At 42.6% G+C, this 15,405-nt stretch overlaps 3 protein-coding genes across 10 annotated transcripts in view; 2 read left to right on the top strand and 1 right to left on the bottom strand.

Annotated features, from left to right (window-relative positions):
* raph1b (Ras association (RalGDS/AF-6) and pleckstrin homology domains 1b) overlaps positions 1-4,505 on the top strand; it is a 36,831-nt gene extending 32,326 nt beyond the window's left edge. For all 7 annotated transcript variants that reach the window (XM_086068368.1, XM_086068367.1, XM_086068369.1 and 4 more), the window contains one exon: positions 485-4,505. In XM_086068368.1, the coding sequence (XP_085924494.1) occupies positions 485-3,031 (2,547 nt within the window). In that variant the 3' untranslated portion in view covers positions 3,032-4,505. The remainder of the gene's footprint in view (positions 1-484) is intronic.
* A 1,741-nt stretch (positions 4,506-6,246) lies between these two features.
* Positions 6,247-10,774, bottom strand: alg11 (ALG11 alpha-1,2-mannosyltransferase). Of its 2 annotated transcripts, XM_086068374.1 has the most exons (6): positions 10,708-10,761; positions 9,012-9,111; positions 7,957-8,178; positions 7,512-7,883; positions 6,881-7,446; positions 6,247-6,814 (listed from the first exon to the last, which is right to left on the bottom strand). In XM_086068374.1, exons 3-6 carry the CDS (start codon positions 8,106-8,108, stop codon positions 6,531-6,533), a joined length of 1,374 nt encoding a protein of 457 aa, XP_085924500.1. In that variant the 5' UTR covers positions 8,109-8,178; positions 9,012-9,111; positions 10,708-10,761; the 3' UTR covers positions 6,247-6,530. The 2 variants fall into 2 exon arrangements, with proteins under 2 accessions (XP_085924500.1, XP_085924499.1); XM_086068373.1 differs by lacking the exon at positions 9,012-9,111 and having other exon boundaries at positions 10,708-10,774.
* A 467-nt stretch (positions 10,775-11,241) lies between these two features.
* Positions 11,242-15,260, top strand: cpb2 (carboxypeptidase B2 (plasma)). Its single transcript, XM_086067917.1, has 11 exons — positions 11,242-11,364; positions 11,469-11,544; positions 11,620-11,744; positions 12,520-12,628; positions 12,716-12,817; positions 13,831-13,932; positions 14,007-14,117; positions 14,191-14,281; positions 14,400-14,602; positions 14,717-14,801; positions 14,877-15,260. The coding sequence occupies exons 1-11, from the start codon at positions 11,294-11,296 to the stop codon at positions 15,095-15,097; spliced, it is 1,296 nt and encodes a 431-aa protein (XP_085924043.1). The 5' UTR covers positions 11,242-11,293; the 3' UTR covers positions 15,098-15,260.
* Positions 15,261-15,405: the final 145 nt, after the last annotated feature.

The raw sequence follows: 15,405 nt of genomic DNA, 5'->3' as shown, positions 1-15,405 counted from the left end.
TAAGACTTCAAGAAAAGTTTGTTTCTACTCATACAGACGTGTTATACATACAAATAGTACTAATGTATGGCATTTTGCAACAAACTTTGAGTATTATTACAGTATCTTGAGGCCAGGCAGTGTGTCACCCTAAATATGGTCACCTTAAACAATGTGACAAATTTTCGTAATTTTGCACATATTCCCTCTGGATTTTGGTTGATTTGTTTGTTTATTGTTTTTTTATTTTAAAAAAAGTGTTCTCAATAAATGATAGTAGATGGATTGCATCAATGACAATTGCTTTCCACAAATTTTGAATTTAAAACCGATGGTACATCCACCCCTGATATCAATTCTCATCACCTTTAATCTCCCATCCCGCATTGGTACTGCACCCACACGACAGTGTCTTTGACGGCCGTTGTGTAAGCGGCTCAAGTCTGTAGGACTGCTTCTGTGTCTTGTTTGCTCCTAACCCTATCACACATTCTGTTTCCAACAGATGCGAATGGAGGCTTCGAGAGGAGCCACTTTGCCACATGCTTCCCAAAGTCACCGCCATCACAGCCAGCATTCAGTTGACCATGCGGCCCTGACAACGCCTCCTCCGCCTCAGCCTCATCCCCAGCAACAGCCTCAACCACACCCAGTTGAGCAGCACCTGCCACCAAAGCCTCAGTCGCCTCAACAGGTCCCGCAGCCACAGGTCCCGCAGCCACAGTCCCCTCAGCGCTTGCAGCAGCCTTCGCAACAACAGGAGCTGCACACCATGAGCAGTTACAGCCACATTTCCCCGCAGAACAGCTATATCCAAGTGCCTCCAACACCACCGTCACTTCAACAGCAGCAGATGCACAGAAACTCCAATCAGCCGCCGCACAGAGTAAGCAACCACGACCTTGTGACGTCCCAACAGCTGCCACAGGACGGCGAGAGTAACTACAGCCAAGTGTGTTCCCCCCACCAACAGCCAGCTCCTCCGCCGCCTCCACCTCCACCACCCCCACCACCTCCACCCCCCCCAGTCCAAACCATGTCGCACTACTCTCCAGCTCTCAACATGTACAAGTTCAGTACGATAACTAGGCTGCAGAACCAGAACCAGGCTGGCAGTCACCACAGGATGCATCCCCAACAACCTCCCCCATCCCAGACACGGCCCGCCGCAAAGGTGCAAATCAAACCAAATGTGAATCACATTGCAGCAAGGACTAATGTCCCGCCTCCACCTCCTCCTCCACCGCCACCATCCATGCCAACTCCCGGTTCTGCCATGGCTGCGCTCAAGTTTGGCCCACCCAGTTCAAACGCCCTCGCTGCCTTCATCCCGCCGCCTCCACAGACCAATGGAGTAGTATTTCCACCCCCTCCTCCCCCGCCCCCATCAGCAGCGGCTCCCATCAGTCAATCAACTTATCCAACCGGGCTGAAGCATTCACTAAAAGAAAGGTTTCCCAGCCCGCCACGAGATCTCCTGGCAGCAAACGGAGAAGTAGAAGACTCCCCGCCTCCTGCTCCTACTCCATCGCCGCCACCTCCACCACCACCCCCTCCTCCTCCACCACCCCCACCACCTCCGCAGCAGCTCCCAGTGCCAGCCCATTTCCCACCTCCTCCACCAGCGCCACCCAAATCCTTTACCCCAGGATTTGTTCCCCATCCTGCCCCCAAACCTGTGTCACCTGTCTCACCTTTCCCACCTGCGCCACCACCAGCCACCATGGGTGGAGTGCCACCCCCGCCGCCCCCTCCTCCACCCGCACCCCTCAAGAAGCAGTTCAGTCTGCAGACAGGCTACACCTCCAGCCATCCTCCGCCGACTCTTCCCAAGCAGCACAGTCTGTCCAAGCCCTCGCCTGTTTCCATAGGAACACCCCCCGTTTCGTCTTTGGTCAAACAGCTCGCAAGTCAGTTTCCAGGGGCTTCGTCCCAAGTAACCAACCACACGGAGAGCCCCAAAGTTCCCCTCTCCCCACCTGCAGTCAAGTCCAAACCAAAATGGCAGCCTGTTGGCACTCAGCAGCTGCAGTCTTCTGAGTTCCCGCCCCCTCCGGACAGCGTTCAAGTCAACAGTACTAATTTTCCTGCTCCACCACCAGCTCCGTTGCCCCCTGCCTTTTGTCCAACACCACCACCCCCTCCTCTTCCTCCAGGGAATATGGGATCACCTTTAAAGACATCACCCTCCAGTCTAGGAGGGAAAAAACCTCCTCCGACCCCCCAGAGGAACTCCAGCATCAAGTTGAACTCTTCAGCGTCCTATGAAGAATCCAGGAAGAATCTCCTCAGTAAGTTTGCCCCAGAGAGTAACACACCTTCATCCTCCCAATCTCCCACCTCTGCCTCAACTGGGTCTTCATCAAAGGATCCCTCAGGGGGACCCCGTGCACCCCCAAAACCCGGTAAGCTAAACCTGGCCAACCTGCCCTTGGGTCTTCAGGCCAAAGTGAGCCAGGCAAAACAATCCGGCGGTGACTTCCCCTCCCCGCCAGCCGAGTGTGCCTACTTCCCTCCTCCACCGCCACCGTCTGAGCTGTTCCCGCCTCCACCTCCCCCTGGGAGCGATACTCCTAGTAGTGGACCTCCAAGAGTAGCTGTGGTGAACCCCCAGCCTCAAGCTCCTCCTCCTCCTCCTCCCCCACCAGTCTGTGTTATTAACAACTCTTCTTGGGGTAAGAGCTCCATGAAAAAAACTCCTCCGCCACCGACACTTGTGCGCCGTAGCAACACCACGCCAGAACCTCCGCCACTCTCACCACCACCCACCTCACCAAAGGGCAGCTCAGGCCAGCCCAACTTCCTTGCGGATCTGAACCGAACCCTCAAGCGAAAGTCTGTGGGTAGGCAAGGCAAAGTGGACCCTGCTGGGACTATGGAGGACATGGCGCTCCCGCCACCTCCCCCTGAGCTGCTCCTTGAACAAGGAAAGCAAAGCAATGGAGGAAATGACGGCTACATGTCCGGGAACATCTCAGGCTATGCAACGCTACGACGAGGACCCCCACCTGCACCACCAAAACGGGGGGATGCCACCAAGCTTACTGGGTAGTGGTGGAAAAATTTTGGGGGGAATGAGAGAATATTCCTCTACCTGTTTGGGATTACAATAACAAATTGCTATTGTATATACCAAAAGCTAATTCAGAATTTGGTCAGTGAGGGTTCACGTTTTTCAAATGCTCAGGATTTTACTTCTTATCAATATTTAGACTCTTAGCATGCAGTTTTGACCTTACCGCCAATCTCTCCCAAACTCGTAATTATAAATCTTGTGCATTAAGCATTTGAACTCAATTAGATATGAATTTGGTCAATATGACGAGATTCAGGTTGGACCCAAACCAAGTACCATCTTCTGTTGCTGCATATTGGAAAGGAAAAAAGGACCTTGTTCGGGTTGTAAATGTGAGCGCATGTGTGTGATTGCTGTGTGCGGGACTCATAAAAACATGCTTTGACATGAGTAAGAGGCGTGTTTGTGTGAAATTTATTTAAATGATCAATTGAAGTGTTTTTATTTAGGATCAACAAAGGTCTGGTCAGATGTGACTATGGAATGTATATCGGAAGTAAAACATGAATGGCTCACATCCACACAATGTCAATAATTTAGAGTTTAAAATCTGCTCAAACTTTCTTAAGTGGTGTCTTTGTAAATGGTCTTATTCTGTGACAAAAGCAAAGAAGAGGAGGAGGCCTTATTCTTTCAGACTTGCACAGTGGGGCTGGGGGTGGGGTTCAGAATGCTCGGCAGGCTGGGGGAAAATACTCGTGAAAAACTTAACACGGACTTCTGAAGAAAATTGGAGGGGAATTGTTGTGGAGTGATTTTATTTTATTCTTTTATTTTAATTTTTTTAGTCTGTCTGTACAGTTGCTGCAGCTGCTGCTTCCATGCTGTCCCCACAATACACCCACCGTCTCATATTGCAACAATCCATGAAGTAGGGTGGATTCATCTATGTGAAGGATACTCAATGGCATACTTACTGTTACAATACATCAAGTCATGTCGTGGAACACTCAATTCAAGTGAAGGGGACATAAGACTTGACTTGCGCTCATATTATTTGAGTCTGTTGCATCTGGATTCTTTGTGGTGCCATCAGTTTTGAGCCTAACTGCTTGCAGCAATGCCTTCATTTTCATCAGGGTGCTTGAGCTCTCCCAACATATCAAGATTACATTTACATCACCAATAAAGATGAAATGGTGTGGAATTTGTTGAAGGGATGATGAAGACCAATGGAAACTGTTACATTCACATGGTCTATCTTTATAAAAAATAAAGTATTTGTGGTATTGGTTGACTCCGTACAGTTCAACATGGTACTCTTTTATTCTAACCAACATGGTTGTGACTTTTTTTTTTTTTTTTTTTTTTATCTGTCCTTAATGGGACATTTGCTACAGTTCTGTGTGTAAGTTATTGATGTACTCATGTGGGGCCTAAATGGTTGCAAATTGATTCAATGTGTCATTGCTTATAAACCGAAATTCACAATATAAATGTTCAAACCAAATTTTGTCCTGAGTTATTTGTTCAGCCTGTAGTACAGCCAGGGTTTATCAAAGGTCAGGTGATTATTTCAAAGTTATGGCCTAAAGTGTTTTCTGTCATCGAAGGGCAACGCCCTCTAGTGGTCATGGGTCTATTTTTTTTCTACCTGGCCTGTACCATCTTCACGCAAGTCTCTCCAAATACACTATTGAGTAGTCCAGTCCAAGGATGTTGGACAAAGTTCATCCAGACTTATTTCCAAACCAGGTCGTTACTGATATACCTTGTGGGACTGTGGAGGTGTTTTGGGTTCTCCTGGTGTACTGTTAAATATCCTATATGTACATTGAGTTTCAGTTAGTAGTTTTAGTACTTGGCATTGTCATTCCAGAATTGGAGGACATTTTCTGTGCTCTGAAAATGTCTCCCAGTCTCAACGTGCACCCGACCCTGTTCTAAAACCTTTTTAGGTGTCTACCAGAGAGAATAGCTCCTTGAGTTGACTGAGCAAAAATGAAATTACATAATCAAGCTCTGCCCACAAGTAGACCAAATATTCAGTTCTCTTTAATTTTTGAAATGTTTGCGATTTTTACAGCCATAATGCAGTGTCACTCAAGTCAATGCAACCCTGTTACTCATATCAGAAAAGTCAGTTTAACCCCTTTATTCTTACAGTTAGCATAGCAACAGCTACAGCTAGCTATCATATAGTCAACTGCTGAGCCTGAGGTCGTACTGTTAAAGCTGCTGAACGCCGAAAATTGAATTTCGAATCGCTACTGACACCTGTGGCCTAAATATGAAAGTGCGCGCTCTCTTCTTCTCGTACACAATGCGCACGACAGTTCCGCAAACAGATGGCAGGGAATTCGAACCCGAGGCCAGTCTGAAATCTATTGACCAGAGGCTTGCAAAGGTTAATCTACTAATTAAAAAATGTTTCCATCATAAATGGTCAAATAAAAAGGCTATTGTAGTATTTTGGGGCAAATTGTTACAAAGCGCAGCTTTAAGATGGCTGACGGCATAGATCGCATTCATTCAGCCAAACCTTGCGCCAGGCTAGTCTGCCGCCGCCTGCTGTCATTGAGCACGATCCCTGTCAAGAGGTCACAGGAGGCAAACTCCTCTGAGCAACTGCAGCAGAGCCACGTGTGACACGGGCGAACAATTTGTCTCAACTGTTTTATTTCTATGCCTTTCAGAGTCTGATTAGCTTCAGTCCCAACTCCTCTCAACCTTTGTACAGCATTATTGATTGTGCCAATTCAACTAAGCAGGACAGGAAAACATTTTCAAAAATGTTTCCAGTGGTTAACCTCAAGTCAATTAACTTTGCAAAAAGTATTTTCAACAGCTCCTGTTTCAATGTTTGTTTGTTTTTTTTACTACCGATGTCAGATAAAGGCAGTTCGTTTCAACACCATCAGTCTGAATTTTCTTCAGGGCTAAATGTTTATGTACAATTCCAGTGAAAAATCTGATCCATCCATAAAACTCATCTTCAGTTCATTGTCAATCAATGCCTTGATCTGAATAGGACTAAAGAAAGGAAATGTGCACTTGGACAAGCATTCAGTCAGTCAGTCCATTCATTAAATATTTAGTCCCTCCTTTTTTATTCTGTGATTATGTTGCTAAGAGGCACTATAGTGTGTAATACAGGGGTCCTAGATTTAAGATGGTCCCGACTCCCAATGGTTGCAGTTTGCACATCAGTTTAAGAATAATTGGTCACATGAGAAGGATCACTCAGTTACTCCCATTTTAAGTGTTTTTATTCACTTATTTTATATTAATGTCCACTAAGTCTTTTTTTCTAAATACTTTTGACTTTTATGACTTTACTATTGTATTCGCATAAACATCATAAATAGAGAACCCCAGTAATAAAAATGTATATATATATATATATATTTTTTTTTTTAATTACCATAGTGTTTCACAAATTCACACTTTTGGAATGTACCATGAATGTCCCCCAAGTGCAAAGTTTCAAAGGCTCCAGTCACAGATGACATGTACACTGTACACGCAGTCCTTTTCATCGTTCAAATGTCCCCATCAGACGCTCCAAAGCGGCCAGGAGAGACACTTCAAATTCCTGATCTGAGAAGCGAGCCACTGATTGGCGGGCGTTGCGTCGTATCTGCAGGCGGCTAGCGGGTGTAAGACTTAAAATCTCCTCGATGGCCTCAGCGTAGCTGTCCTCATCGTCGGCAAGGAAGCCCGTTTGGCCTCCCTCGAAAGGCACCACGATGTCCAGTTTGGGACCGCCGGACTTGTGAGCGAGGATCACTTTGCCTGCCGCCATGCACTCCACAACACCTGAAGTGGGAGGGGCAAAGCGGTCAACACATTTAACAAACAAGCAAATCAATGATGCTCAATTACCAATGCCAAAGTGCTCGTTCCACATGGTGTGCAGTCCAATAGTGGCCCCGCCCAACTCTTTTTTTAACTCTGCAAAGGGTACGTTAAGTTTAAACTCCACCCTGTCAGCCACGCCCTGCTCGTGGCACAACCCCCGCAGCATTACTACCCTATCCTCATCCTCCTGATTCCTGCATCCTCCAATCAGGACCAGCTTCAGAGTCTCCCTGCCCCCAGTGGCCTCCCTCCGCCGGTCCAACACCTTCTTGAAAGCTTTGATCTGCAGCCGATGGTCCTTCTCGGGCCGGAACTGCCCGATGGAGACGATCGAGTGACACTTTTTCTCCTCGTCCTCCTCCAGCGGGACGTCCAGGAACGCGCTGACGTCGCAGGGCGGGTAGACCACACTGGTGCGATTAGAGGCGTGCCACAGTGACAGTATGTGCTCAAGCGTCCAGGTAGAGTTGACCATGACTAGATCACTGCAGGAACCGGCCATGCCATAGAACATCGCAAACAGGCAGTAGTAGAGCAACTTGAAGGCACTCAGGAACAGACTGTTAGAAATGTAGCCTGTGTTGTTGAACCTGGGACGAGAATAGTTTATAATTAGGGTTACCGCTTCATCTGTATTATGCAAGTAAAAGCATACCTGGGGTTCCTTTCTCTCACCACCGAGAGCATGTCAGTGCTGATGGTGGGGTAGTGGACGTAAGCGCATACGCTGCATCCTCCCAGGTAGCGGAAAAGGGGCAGAGTGAAAGCATATCCCATTGAGTCGATGTAAATGTCAGGGACGAATTCTGTGAGCGCCTCCCATCCCAAAAAGATGGAGCCCATGCTTTGTCCGAGCAGGGTGAAGTGAGGAAACAGACTGGGCTCCACAAGGAGTCTCAGCCTCAGGAAAACGAAGTGAATCGGCCGAGGAAGCACGATGTTAAAGCGGCGGCGTGCTCCATTCACAATCTCGTGGGGCGAAACGCCGAGGTCACCCGTGTAGACCACAATGTCGATGTCTGGGTACCTGTGTAAACGTAGAACACGCATCAATAATTTAACTCTCATGAATTGGGCATAATCCGGACCGTCAACAATACCTTCGCTGTAGAGCCCTGATCGCACACCAGAGCACCCTCTCTCCCCCACCACCAGCATTGCAGTAGGGGTGGAAGAAAGCCACCGCGGGACGTCCGGTCCTGGCGTATCGAGTGCTCCTTTTGCCTTTCAGCCACAGACGCACTGCCAGCATCAGCAGGACCAGCACGGAAAGCAGTAGCAGACACACAAACAGCAAGTGGTACAGCACCTTCCACAGGAAGCTACACAGCAACCCGACAGAAACACACAGAGATTGCTTAAACAATATATTTGTCATTGTGATTGTACAAACCCAATTCCAAAAAAGTCGGGACAGTCTAGGGGTGTGAATTGCCTAGTACCTGGCGATTCGATTCGTATCACGATTCATAGGCCACAATTCGATTCGATACCGATTAATCCCCATACGAATCTATAAATTGATTATTGCGATTTTTTAAAACTCAAATTTAGAAAATACTAATCAGTAAACTTGTACACTGTAAAATTTGTATGAAAATGTATTTATTTATCTGAAAATGCAGTCTTATAACTGAGCCACTGCATTTAACAAACAGGATGCAGTCTGTTTTATGTTTGAACAGCACTGAAATAAAATATTAAGGCTTAATGTTCCATTAATATAACATTCTTCCATGCTTAATGTGTGAATCCTAACCCTAAGTAAGACGTTTTGTTGAATATTCCCATTAAAAATGTATGTTTAAAAATCGATTCGACTGCATATCGAATCGATTCGAGAATTGCGCGCTGTAATATCGGAATATATTGCCGAATCGATTTTTTCTAACACCCCTACGGGACACTATACAAATTGTGAATAAAAACTGAATGCAATTATGTGGAAGTGCCAAATTTTTACATTTTGTTCAGAATAGAACATAGACGACAGGTCAAAAGTTTAAACTGAGAAAATGTATAATTTTAAGGGAAAAATATGTTGATTGTAAATGTCATGGTGCCAACAAATCTAAAAAAAAAGTTGGGACAGGTAGCCATAAGAGGCTGGAAAAGTCAATTGCACTTATGAAAAAACAGCTGGAAGACCAGTTACCACTAATGAGGTCCATTGGCAACTTGATTGGAGTATAACAAGAGCTTCTCGGAGTGGCAGTGTCTCTCAGAAGCGAAGATGGGTAGAGAATCACCAATTCCTCCAATGTTGCGCAGAAAGATAGTGGAGAAATATCAGAAAGGTGTTTACTAGGGGTGGGAATCTTTGAATGTCTCACGATTCGATTTGATTCCGATTTTTGGGCCTGCGATTCGATTCAGAATCGATTTTCAATTAAGAAAGATTTTTGATTCCAAATTATTTGATTGACAATGATTTTTTCTTCAATCTATAGATGTGCTTGGAATTGTAATGATCTACTCCAGTCTGACTCGCTAATACTAATTAGCGCACTACTCGCGGCACTTTTATCACTCTTTAAAAGAACGGCTCCACGATTAATTTATTTATTTATTGGAATAACTTGATCGTGACTTTTTCCTTCTACTCTCTAATGTGGCTACAACTTAACAGTGTATTAGACCGCATGGAACCACACTGCCCCTCAGTGGTCAAACTGGGTATAACATGAACAGCGCTCTAAATAAAGGCACACATAGACAAAGGCAAGACAGTATAAAATAATTTAAATAAAATCGATTTTGGGACATTTAAAATCGATTCTGAATCGTACTAAATGAGAATCGCTATTCTTATGAGAATCGATTTTTTGGCACAGACCTAGTGTTTTACCAGGGAAAATTTGCAAAAAGGTTGAAGTAATCATCATCTACAGTGCATAACATCATCCAAAGATTCAGAGAATCTGGAGCAATCTCTGTGTGTAAGGGTCAAGGCCGAAAAATCTTACTGAATGCCCATGATCTTCGGGCCCTTAAATGGCACTGCACCGCAAACATGAATGCTTACTGTAAGGGAAATCACAGAAAGGGCTCAGCAATACTTCCAGAAATCATTGTCGGTGAACACAATCCACCGCCAGCCGCCGTTGCCTCACAGTGGTGAAAATGGCCTTGTCCTAACTTTTTTTGAGATTTGCTGACACCATGGAATTTAAAATCAACATAATTTTCCCTTAAAATAATTGGGGGTTTTTTTCAGTTTAAACTTTTGACCTGTTCTGTATGTTCTATTCTGAATAAAATATTACAATTTGGCACTTCCACATAATTGCATTCAGTTTTTATTCACAATTTGCATAGTGTCCCAACTTTTGGGGAATTAGGTTTGTAGAATATACAGTACTGCATCACACTGACAGATGTATTTAATGTTGCCTCCCTCATGCACAGTGTTAAACAAATATTGCAAACATCTGAGTATGATGCAGTATTGTTGTACAACACAACTCATTTTGTTTTTTACGTTATGAGTACTGTACAGTATAATGTAAAAACAAAACACAGGTATTACAATTTAGGGGAGGAAAACTGCCGCTAACCTCTCAGCGGAACATTCAGAGGAACTACAATCTACTGCAAATCTCAAGGAGACACGCTCAGTTACCAGTTTATTCGTGTTATAAAGTATTTATGGGCTAGAAGTGTATTTACATTCAAACATTTACGTTACGTCGTCGCCGTAAAAACGCAACTCTGTCGTAAAGCGAGGACTTCTGAAAATAAAAATAATACTGCGTCGAGAAAATTTAATAAAACGAAACAGCAAAGGTTTTGAAAGTCGATTGAGATTTTTACATGTACAAACATGTATAGTGTGTGACTGGTGTACATACCACATACACAGAACCAGTTCGTCGTGTGCCGACATTTTGCCAACAGACGCCAAACTGCACGCGTCACCTTTCAACTTGTCACTTTTTTGTGTGGCTTCACTTGATTAGCGCCATCTATAAGTGAGGGTGTATAACTACACCACAACTGCTGCTTTGGGCATATTGGCAGGACAAATTCTGAATTATTACACATTACCTAGTGTCAGGTATGCAATCAAACCACTAAAAAAAATGCAAGAAATCAAAAACAAATCTGTCATTAATTTTGAATTGTAATTAAATAAAACATCACGTTTATTTGTTCAATAACTGTAAAAATGTGTTTATTTAATTTCGTCACACCTATCCTTGCATACGGTCCTGAAAGTCTAAAGGTAATGTAATGTCTAAATTAATCAAGACTTTTACGTATGGGTAAATACGTGTTTCTAGTTTCCCAATCTGTTCCCTCGTAGCCATACAGATTGATCTATGCCCCCGCTCTCTGAAAAAGCCAAAGTTTAACTTCAAAATAAACACTTAAATCAATAACAACTCCCTACACACACCGTTTGAACAAACGTCTATCATTTGCACCGTTTCCATCATGAAGACACTTGTGATTTGGTTTGTTTTGATGGCCCAACTCCCTGAGATGGGGCACTGCACTGAAACACAGTAAGTTAGATTTTTGTATGTGTGATTAAGGTAACAGCCGTAGTAAAATAATGTCAATCCAATTATTCGGGCCTCTATTTATTTGTATTATTCTTTTTTGGTAGCGACCAAATTCTATCAATCACACCAACAACACCAGAACAAGTGGACATTGTGAAGAATATCTCCAGTCAATATGAGGTAGAATAGACTGGTAGATATTTTTGTTTTGTTTATCTTCTGCTCCTGCATTTTGTCTATGTGACATGTCCACAGACAACATTGTGGCAGCCCGTCCACCCCCAGTACATCCAAGAAGAAACTCAAGTTCACCTCTTTGTTCCTGCAAACAGCTCAGCCACGGTCAAGGATTTGCTGCAACGATATGATATAGCACATGAGTATGTCGCCTGTCTAAACAAATGCACGCACAATTTTTTGTGATAATTCTCAAGATTTATGTATATCAATTGCATATAAAATTTCCATCCATTTGAATTACTTAAAATTTTAAATAAAAATGCCAATATATGGTGTATATTTGCATGTCAAATGTAAATGAAACAATAAAAAATGAGAGTTGTATAAAATATCTAATAAATCCCATTTGCTTTAATTAAGCAATGACAGATGTATGTACACTATTTAAACGACATGCATAAAGTTAATGTATTGGATATATCTAAAATATTTCAAATTTTTATCCAGATATTTATTGTTTGTTTGTTTATTCATTAGTGCTAGTCAGAAAATTAGAATATGGAGGAAAAATCATCCATTTACAGTATTTCAATAATTCATTTCAAAAAGTGAAAGTGAAACTTTCATGTTACATTATAGTTCACCACACACAAAGTGAACTATTTCAAACCTTTATTTCTTTCAGTTTAGATGATTATGGCAGAAAAGACACCCCCAATTTTTTTTTTAAGTGTTTCACAAAATTTGAATATTGTGACAAACCTCAACATTGTTTATCCCAATCTTGCCAGCTAGTTAATACAAAACAACTGCAGAAATTTTCCTCAGCCTTAAAGTTTCTCAGTCTGGTATTACATGAAAGTTTCACTTTTTGAAGCAAATTATTGAAATAAATGGACTTTTCCCTTAATATTCTGATTTTTTGACCAGCACTAGTTTGTGTCCATATTTCAGTTGAGCTTCTGTGTTTTTTAGGGTGTTACTGGACAACACCAATGAACTGATTGAAATGCAGACAAGGAATGACTCCACGGACCCCAGAAGCACGATGAGTTTCTATGAGCGATATCACAGCCTGGAGGATGTACAGTTTAAGCCTTCCATCACACACTGGGCTTCCTCATTACGCAGGGATTACATACTTCTTCTTCTTTTTTTGTCTCATCTTCAGATCTATTATTGGATCAACAGGACCGCTCAGGACAACCCAAACACCATAAAAACCATTCTTCTGGGTTCCTCATTTGAGAAGCGACCACTCTATGCTTTGAAGGTGAGCATGTCTCTTAAGAAAATGCAACTACCGGTACTCTGCACGGTGATAAGCACGTGTTGATGGATCTGATCCAGGGTTATTATTATAGTTATGAAATTTTAATTTAATTTTATTTATTTTTTATTTTTTTATTGTGTTAGTTTTAATCAGTTTTCAGGGTGGTTCTGTTAGTTTTTTTTATTAGTTTTATTTTATTGTATTTTTTTAATGCTTAGTTTTAGTTAGTTACAGTATTAGTTTTCGTTTTGTTGTTGTTGTTTTTTTTTTTAATATGTATTGCTTGTGCGTCATATTTAATAAACACCATGGTAAAAAAAAGAGAAAAAAAAGTAACACATTTCTTACCGAGCGTTGCATTTTGGCTGAGTTAACTGAAAAAGCAGGCAAGCTGAGCCATTGGAGTCAAAAGTCAAGCAAGCAAATTTGTCACCTAAGAGCGATGTCAACTGAAGGTGCTTTTCTATTGGCTGCTGCTAGATGACATCACTTCTGGGTGACACACTTTCAAACGCGCTTATTCCGGTTAATATCGAAATAAAAATACTTAAAACCACATTTAAAATCATCCCTAAAGGCTCATGTATTAAATTAATTACCAAACGAAGGAAATTTTCGTCGCTATAGCCTAATTAAAGTTGGTATTAGTTCGTTTTGTAAACATGAAAAATAGTTTGAGTTAGTTTTCGGGTTTTTTAAAAAAGCATTTTCGTTTTTTTTGTTTTTTTTCGTCAACGAAAATATTTTTGTTTTAGTTTTTCATTAGTTTTTGTTAACTAATATAATAATAACCTTGATCTGATCCAATTGAATTAGTTTAGCTTCTGACCCCGCATAGCCAATTTCAACATGATTCATTTGTGGATTCTCCCCAACATTTAACGGTATCATCCTTGTGAGAATAAAGCCTGAATTGATACATCAAACAGTGCACACTGACAAACACAGCCTCGGTTAGAAATTCATTATGAATTCACTAGAAATGATTGGAATCATATTTATTCTGCTCTCAGGTGTCATTTAACAGTGAGAATAAGAAAGCCTTGTGGATTGACTGTGGAATCCACGCCAGAGAGTGGATCTCTCCTGCTTTCTGCCTGTGGTTTGTACAATATGTGAGTCAATCTGGTTTGTATGTTCTGTGGGATGGTGCACAAATCACTTGGGTAAGACATTCTCCTCTCCGCAGTCCTTAGATTTTTACAAGCAAAACCAAGACATAACTGACATTTTGGACAACATGGATGTTTACGTCCTGCCTGTGATGAATCCTGATGGGTACCTATACACATGGACTACGGTAAACGGCACAAGTGGACTGTCGTTTATAGAGGATGTTTTATTTGCCTATGCAAATATGTTGTGTGTCTCAGAACCGAATGTGGAGGAAGAACCGGTCAATCCGCTCGAGTAGCTACTGCGTTGGTGTTGACCTAAACAGGAACTTTGACGCAAACTGGTGCAGTAAGTCTCCATCTAACATACACACGTGGACAAAATTTGTCCACAAAAATGTGTATGCTGTACAGTATTTTCAAATGCTTCGGATTTGATGCTATTTGAAGTCTGTGTTGACCACCAGCGGAGGGAGCCTCCAATGATCCCTGCAGTGAGATCTACTGCGGTGCCTTCCCTGAATCAGAACCCGAATCGGAGGCTGTAGCCAATTTCCTGCGCAGTCAGAAGAACACCATCCAGCTTTACCTCAGCATCCATGCTTACTCTCAGATGCTGCTCTTCCCATACTCCTGCACCTTGGATGAGGCACAGAACCACAATGAGTTGGTGAGAATTCGCCCAGCCCAAGACAGAGGCTCAGTTTTATCAAAAGATGCTTTTATAATCAATACACACATGAACATTATCTTTTTTTTCCCATTGTGAATTTCAAACTTTAAGCTTGAGATGGCCCAAGAAGCTTCACAAAATATCAGACGATACTACAGAAACACTTACAAATATGGCGCAGGAGCCCAGACGATATGTGAGTGAGTTATTTTAAATTCAAGCTCATTGGACTGATCCAAAGTACTGATTCATAGCTCTAACTATTCTGCAGACCTGGCTCCCGGGGGCTCTGATGACTGGGCGTACAATCTTGGCATAAAGTACTCATTCACGTTTGAGCTCCAGGACCGCGGACGCTATGGCTTTCTTCTGCCACCGTCTCACATTTCCAAAGCGTGCAATGAAGCGCTGCTTGCTGCGAAGACCATTGCTCATAGGGTGTTAGAAAAAACACAAGCTTCGAGAAGCCCTTCTTCAACTTCAACAAAGTAGCAGTATCCCAAAAAAAGTGGATAAAACCTGAAAATTACTGTTGTGTTTTCCCCCTCATTATTGAAGGATATAGAACAGTTTCAAGGGTTGAAAAGTACTCAAATCTTGAGTCAAAGTGCTTGAAACTATTTATTTCCATAATAAACATAGCTCTTGACTTTGACTGAATATATTACTTTTTGCATTGGAAGAAAACAAAACATTAAAATTGACATTTAAGAAGGTGCCAATTTGTTACATTGTCCGTTACTTCGACCAGGCACAACATTATGACTACTTCCACAAAATAATTAAATACTATACAACAG

Source organism: Leptonotus elevatus, chromosome 2, assembly GCF_054856555.1.
Source record: "Leptonotus elevatus isolate MCC_2025b chromosome 2, RoL_Lele_1.0, whole genome shotgun sequence".
Lineage (NCBI taxonomy): Eukaryota > Metazoa > Chordata > Actinopteri > Syngnathiformes > Syngnathidae > Leptonotus > Leptonotus elevatus.
This window is presented reverse-complemented; position numbering and strand designations above follow the sequence as displayed.

Coding starts and splice junctions, on each gene's coding strand:
- cpb2 (XM_086067917.1), top strand. CDS start 11,294: ATGAAGACACTTGTGATTTGGTTTGTTTTGATGGCCCAACTCCCTGAG. Junction 12,629..12,715: donor GATATCACAGCCTGGAGGAT/GTACAGTTTAAG, acceptor TCTCATCTTCAG/ATCTATTATTGGATCAACAG. Junction 14,802..14,876: donor CGCAGGAGCCCAGACGATAT/GTGAGTGAGTTA, acceptor ACTATTCTGCAG/ACCTGGCTCCCGGGGGCTCT.
- alg11 (XM_086068373.1), bottom strand. CDS start 10,742: ATGTCGGCACACGACGAACTGGTTCTGTGTATGTG. Junction 8,179..10,707: donor GAACTGGTTCTGTGTATGTG/GTATGTACACCA, acceptor GTTGCTGTGTAG/CTTCCTGTGGAAGGTGCTGT. Junction 7,884..7,956: donor ATCAGGGCTCTACAGCGAAG/GTATTGTTGACG, acceptor ACGTTTACACAG/GTACCCAGACATCGACATTG.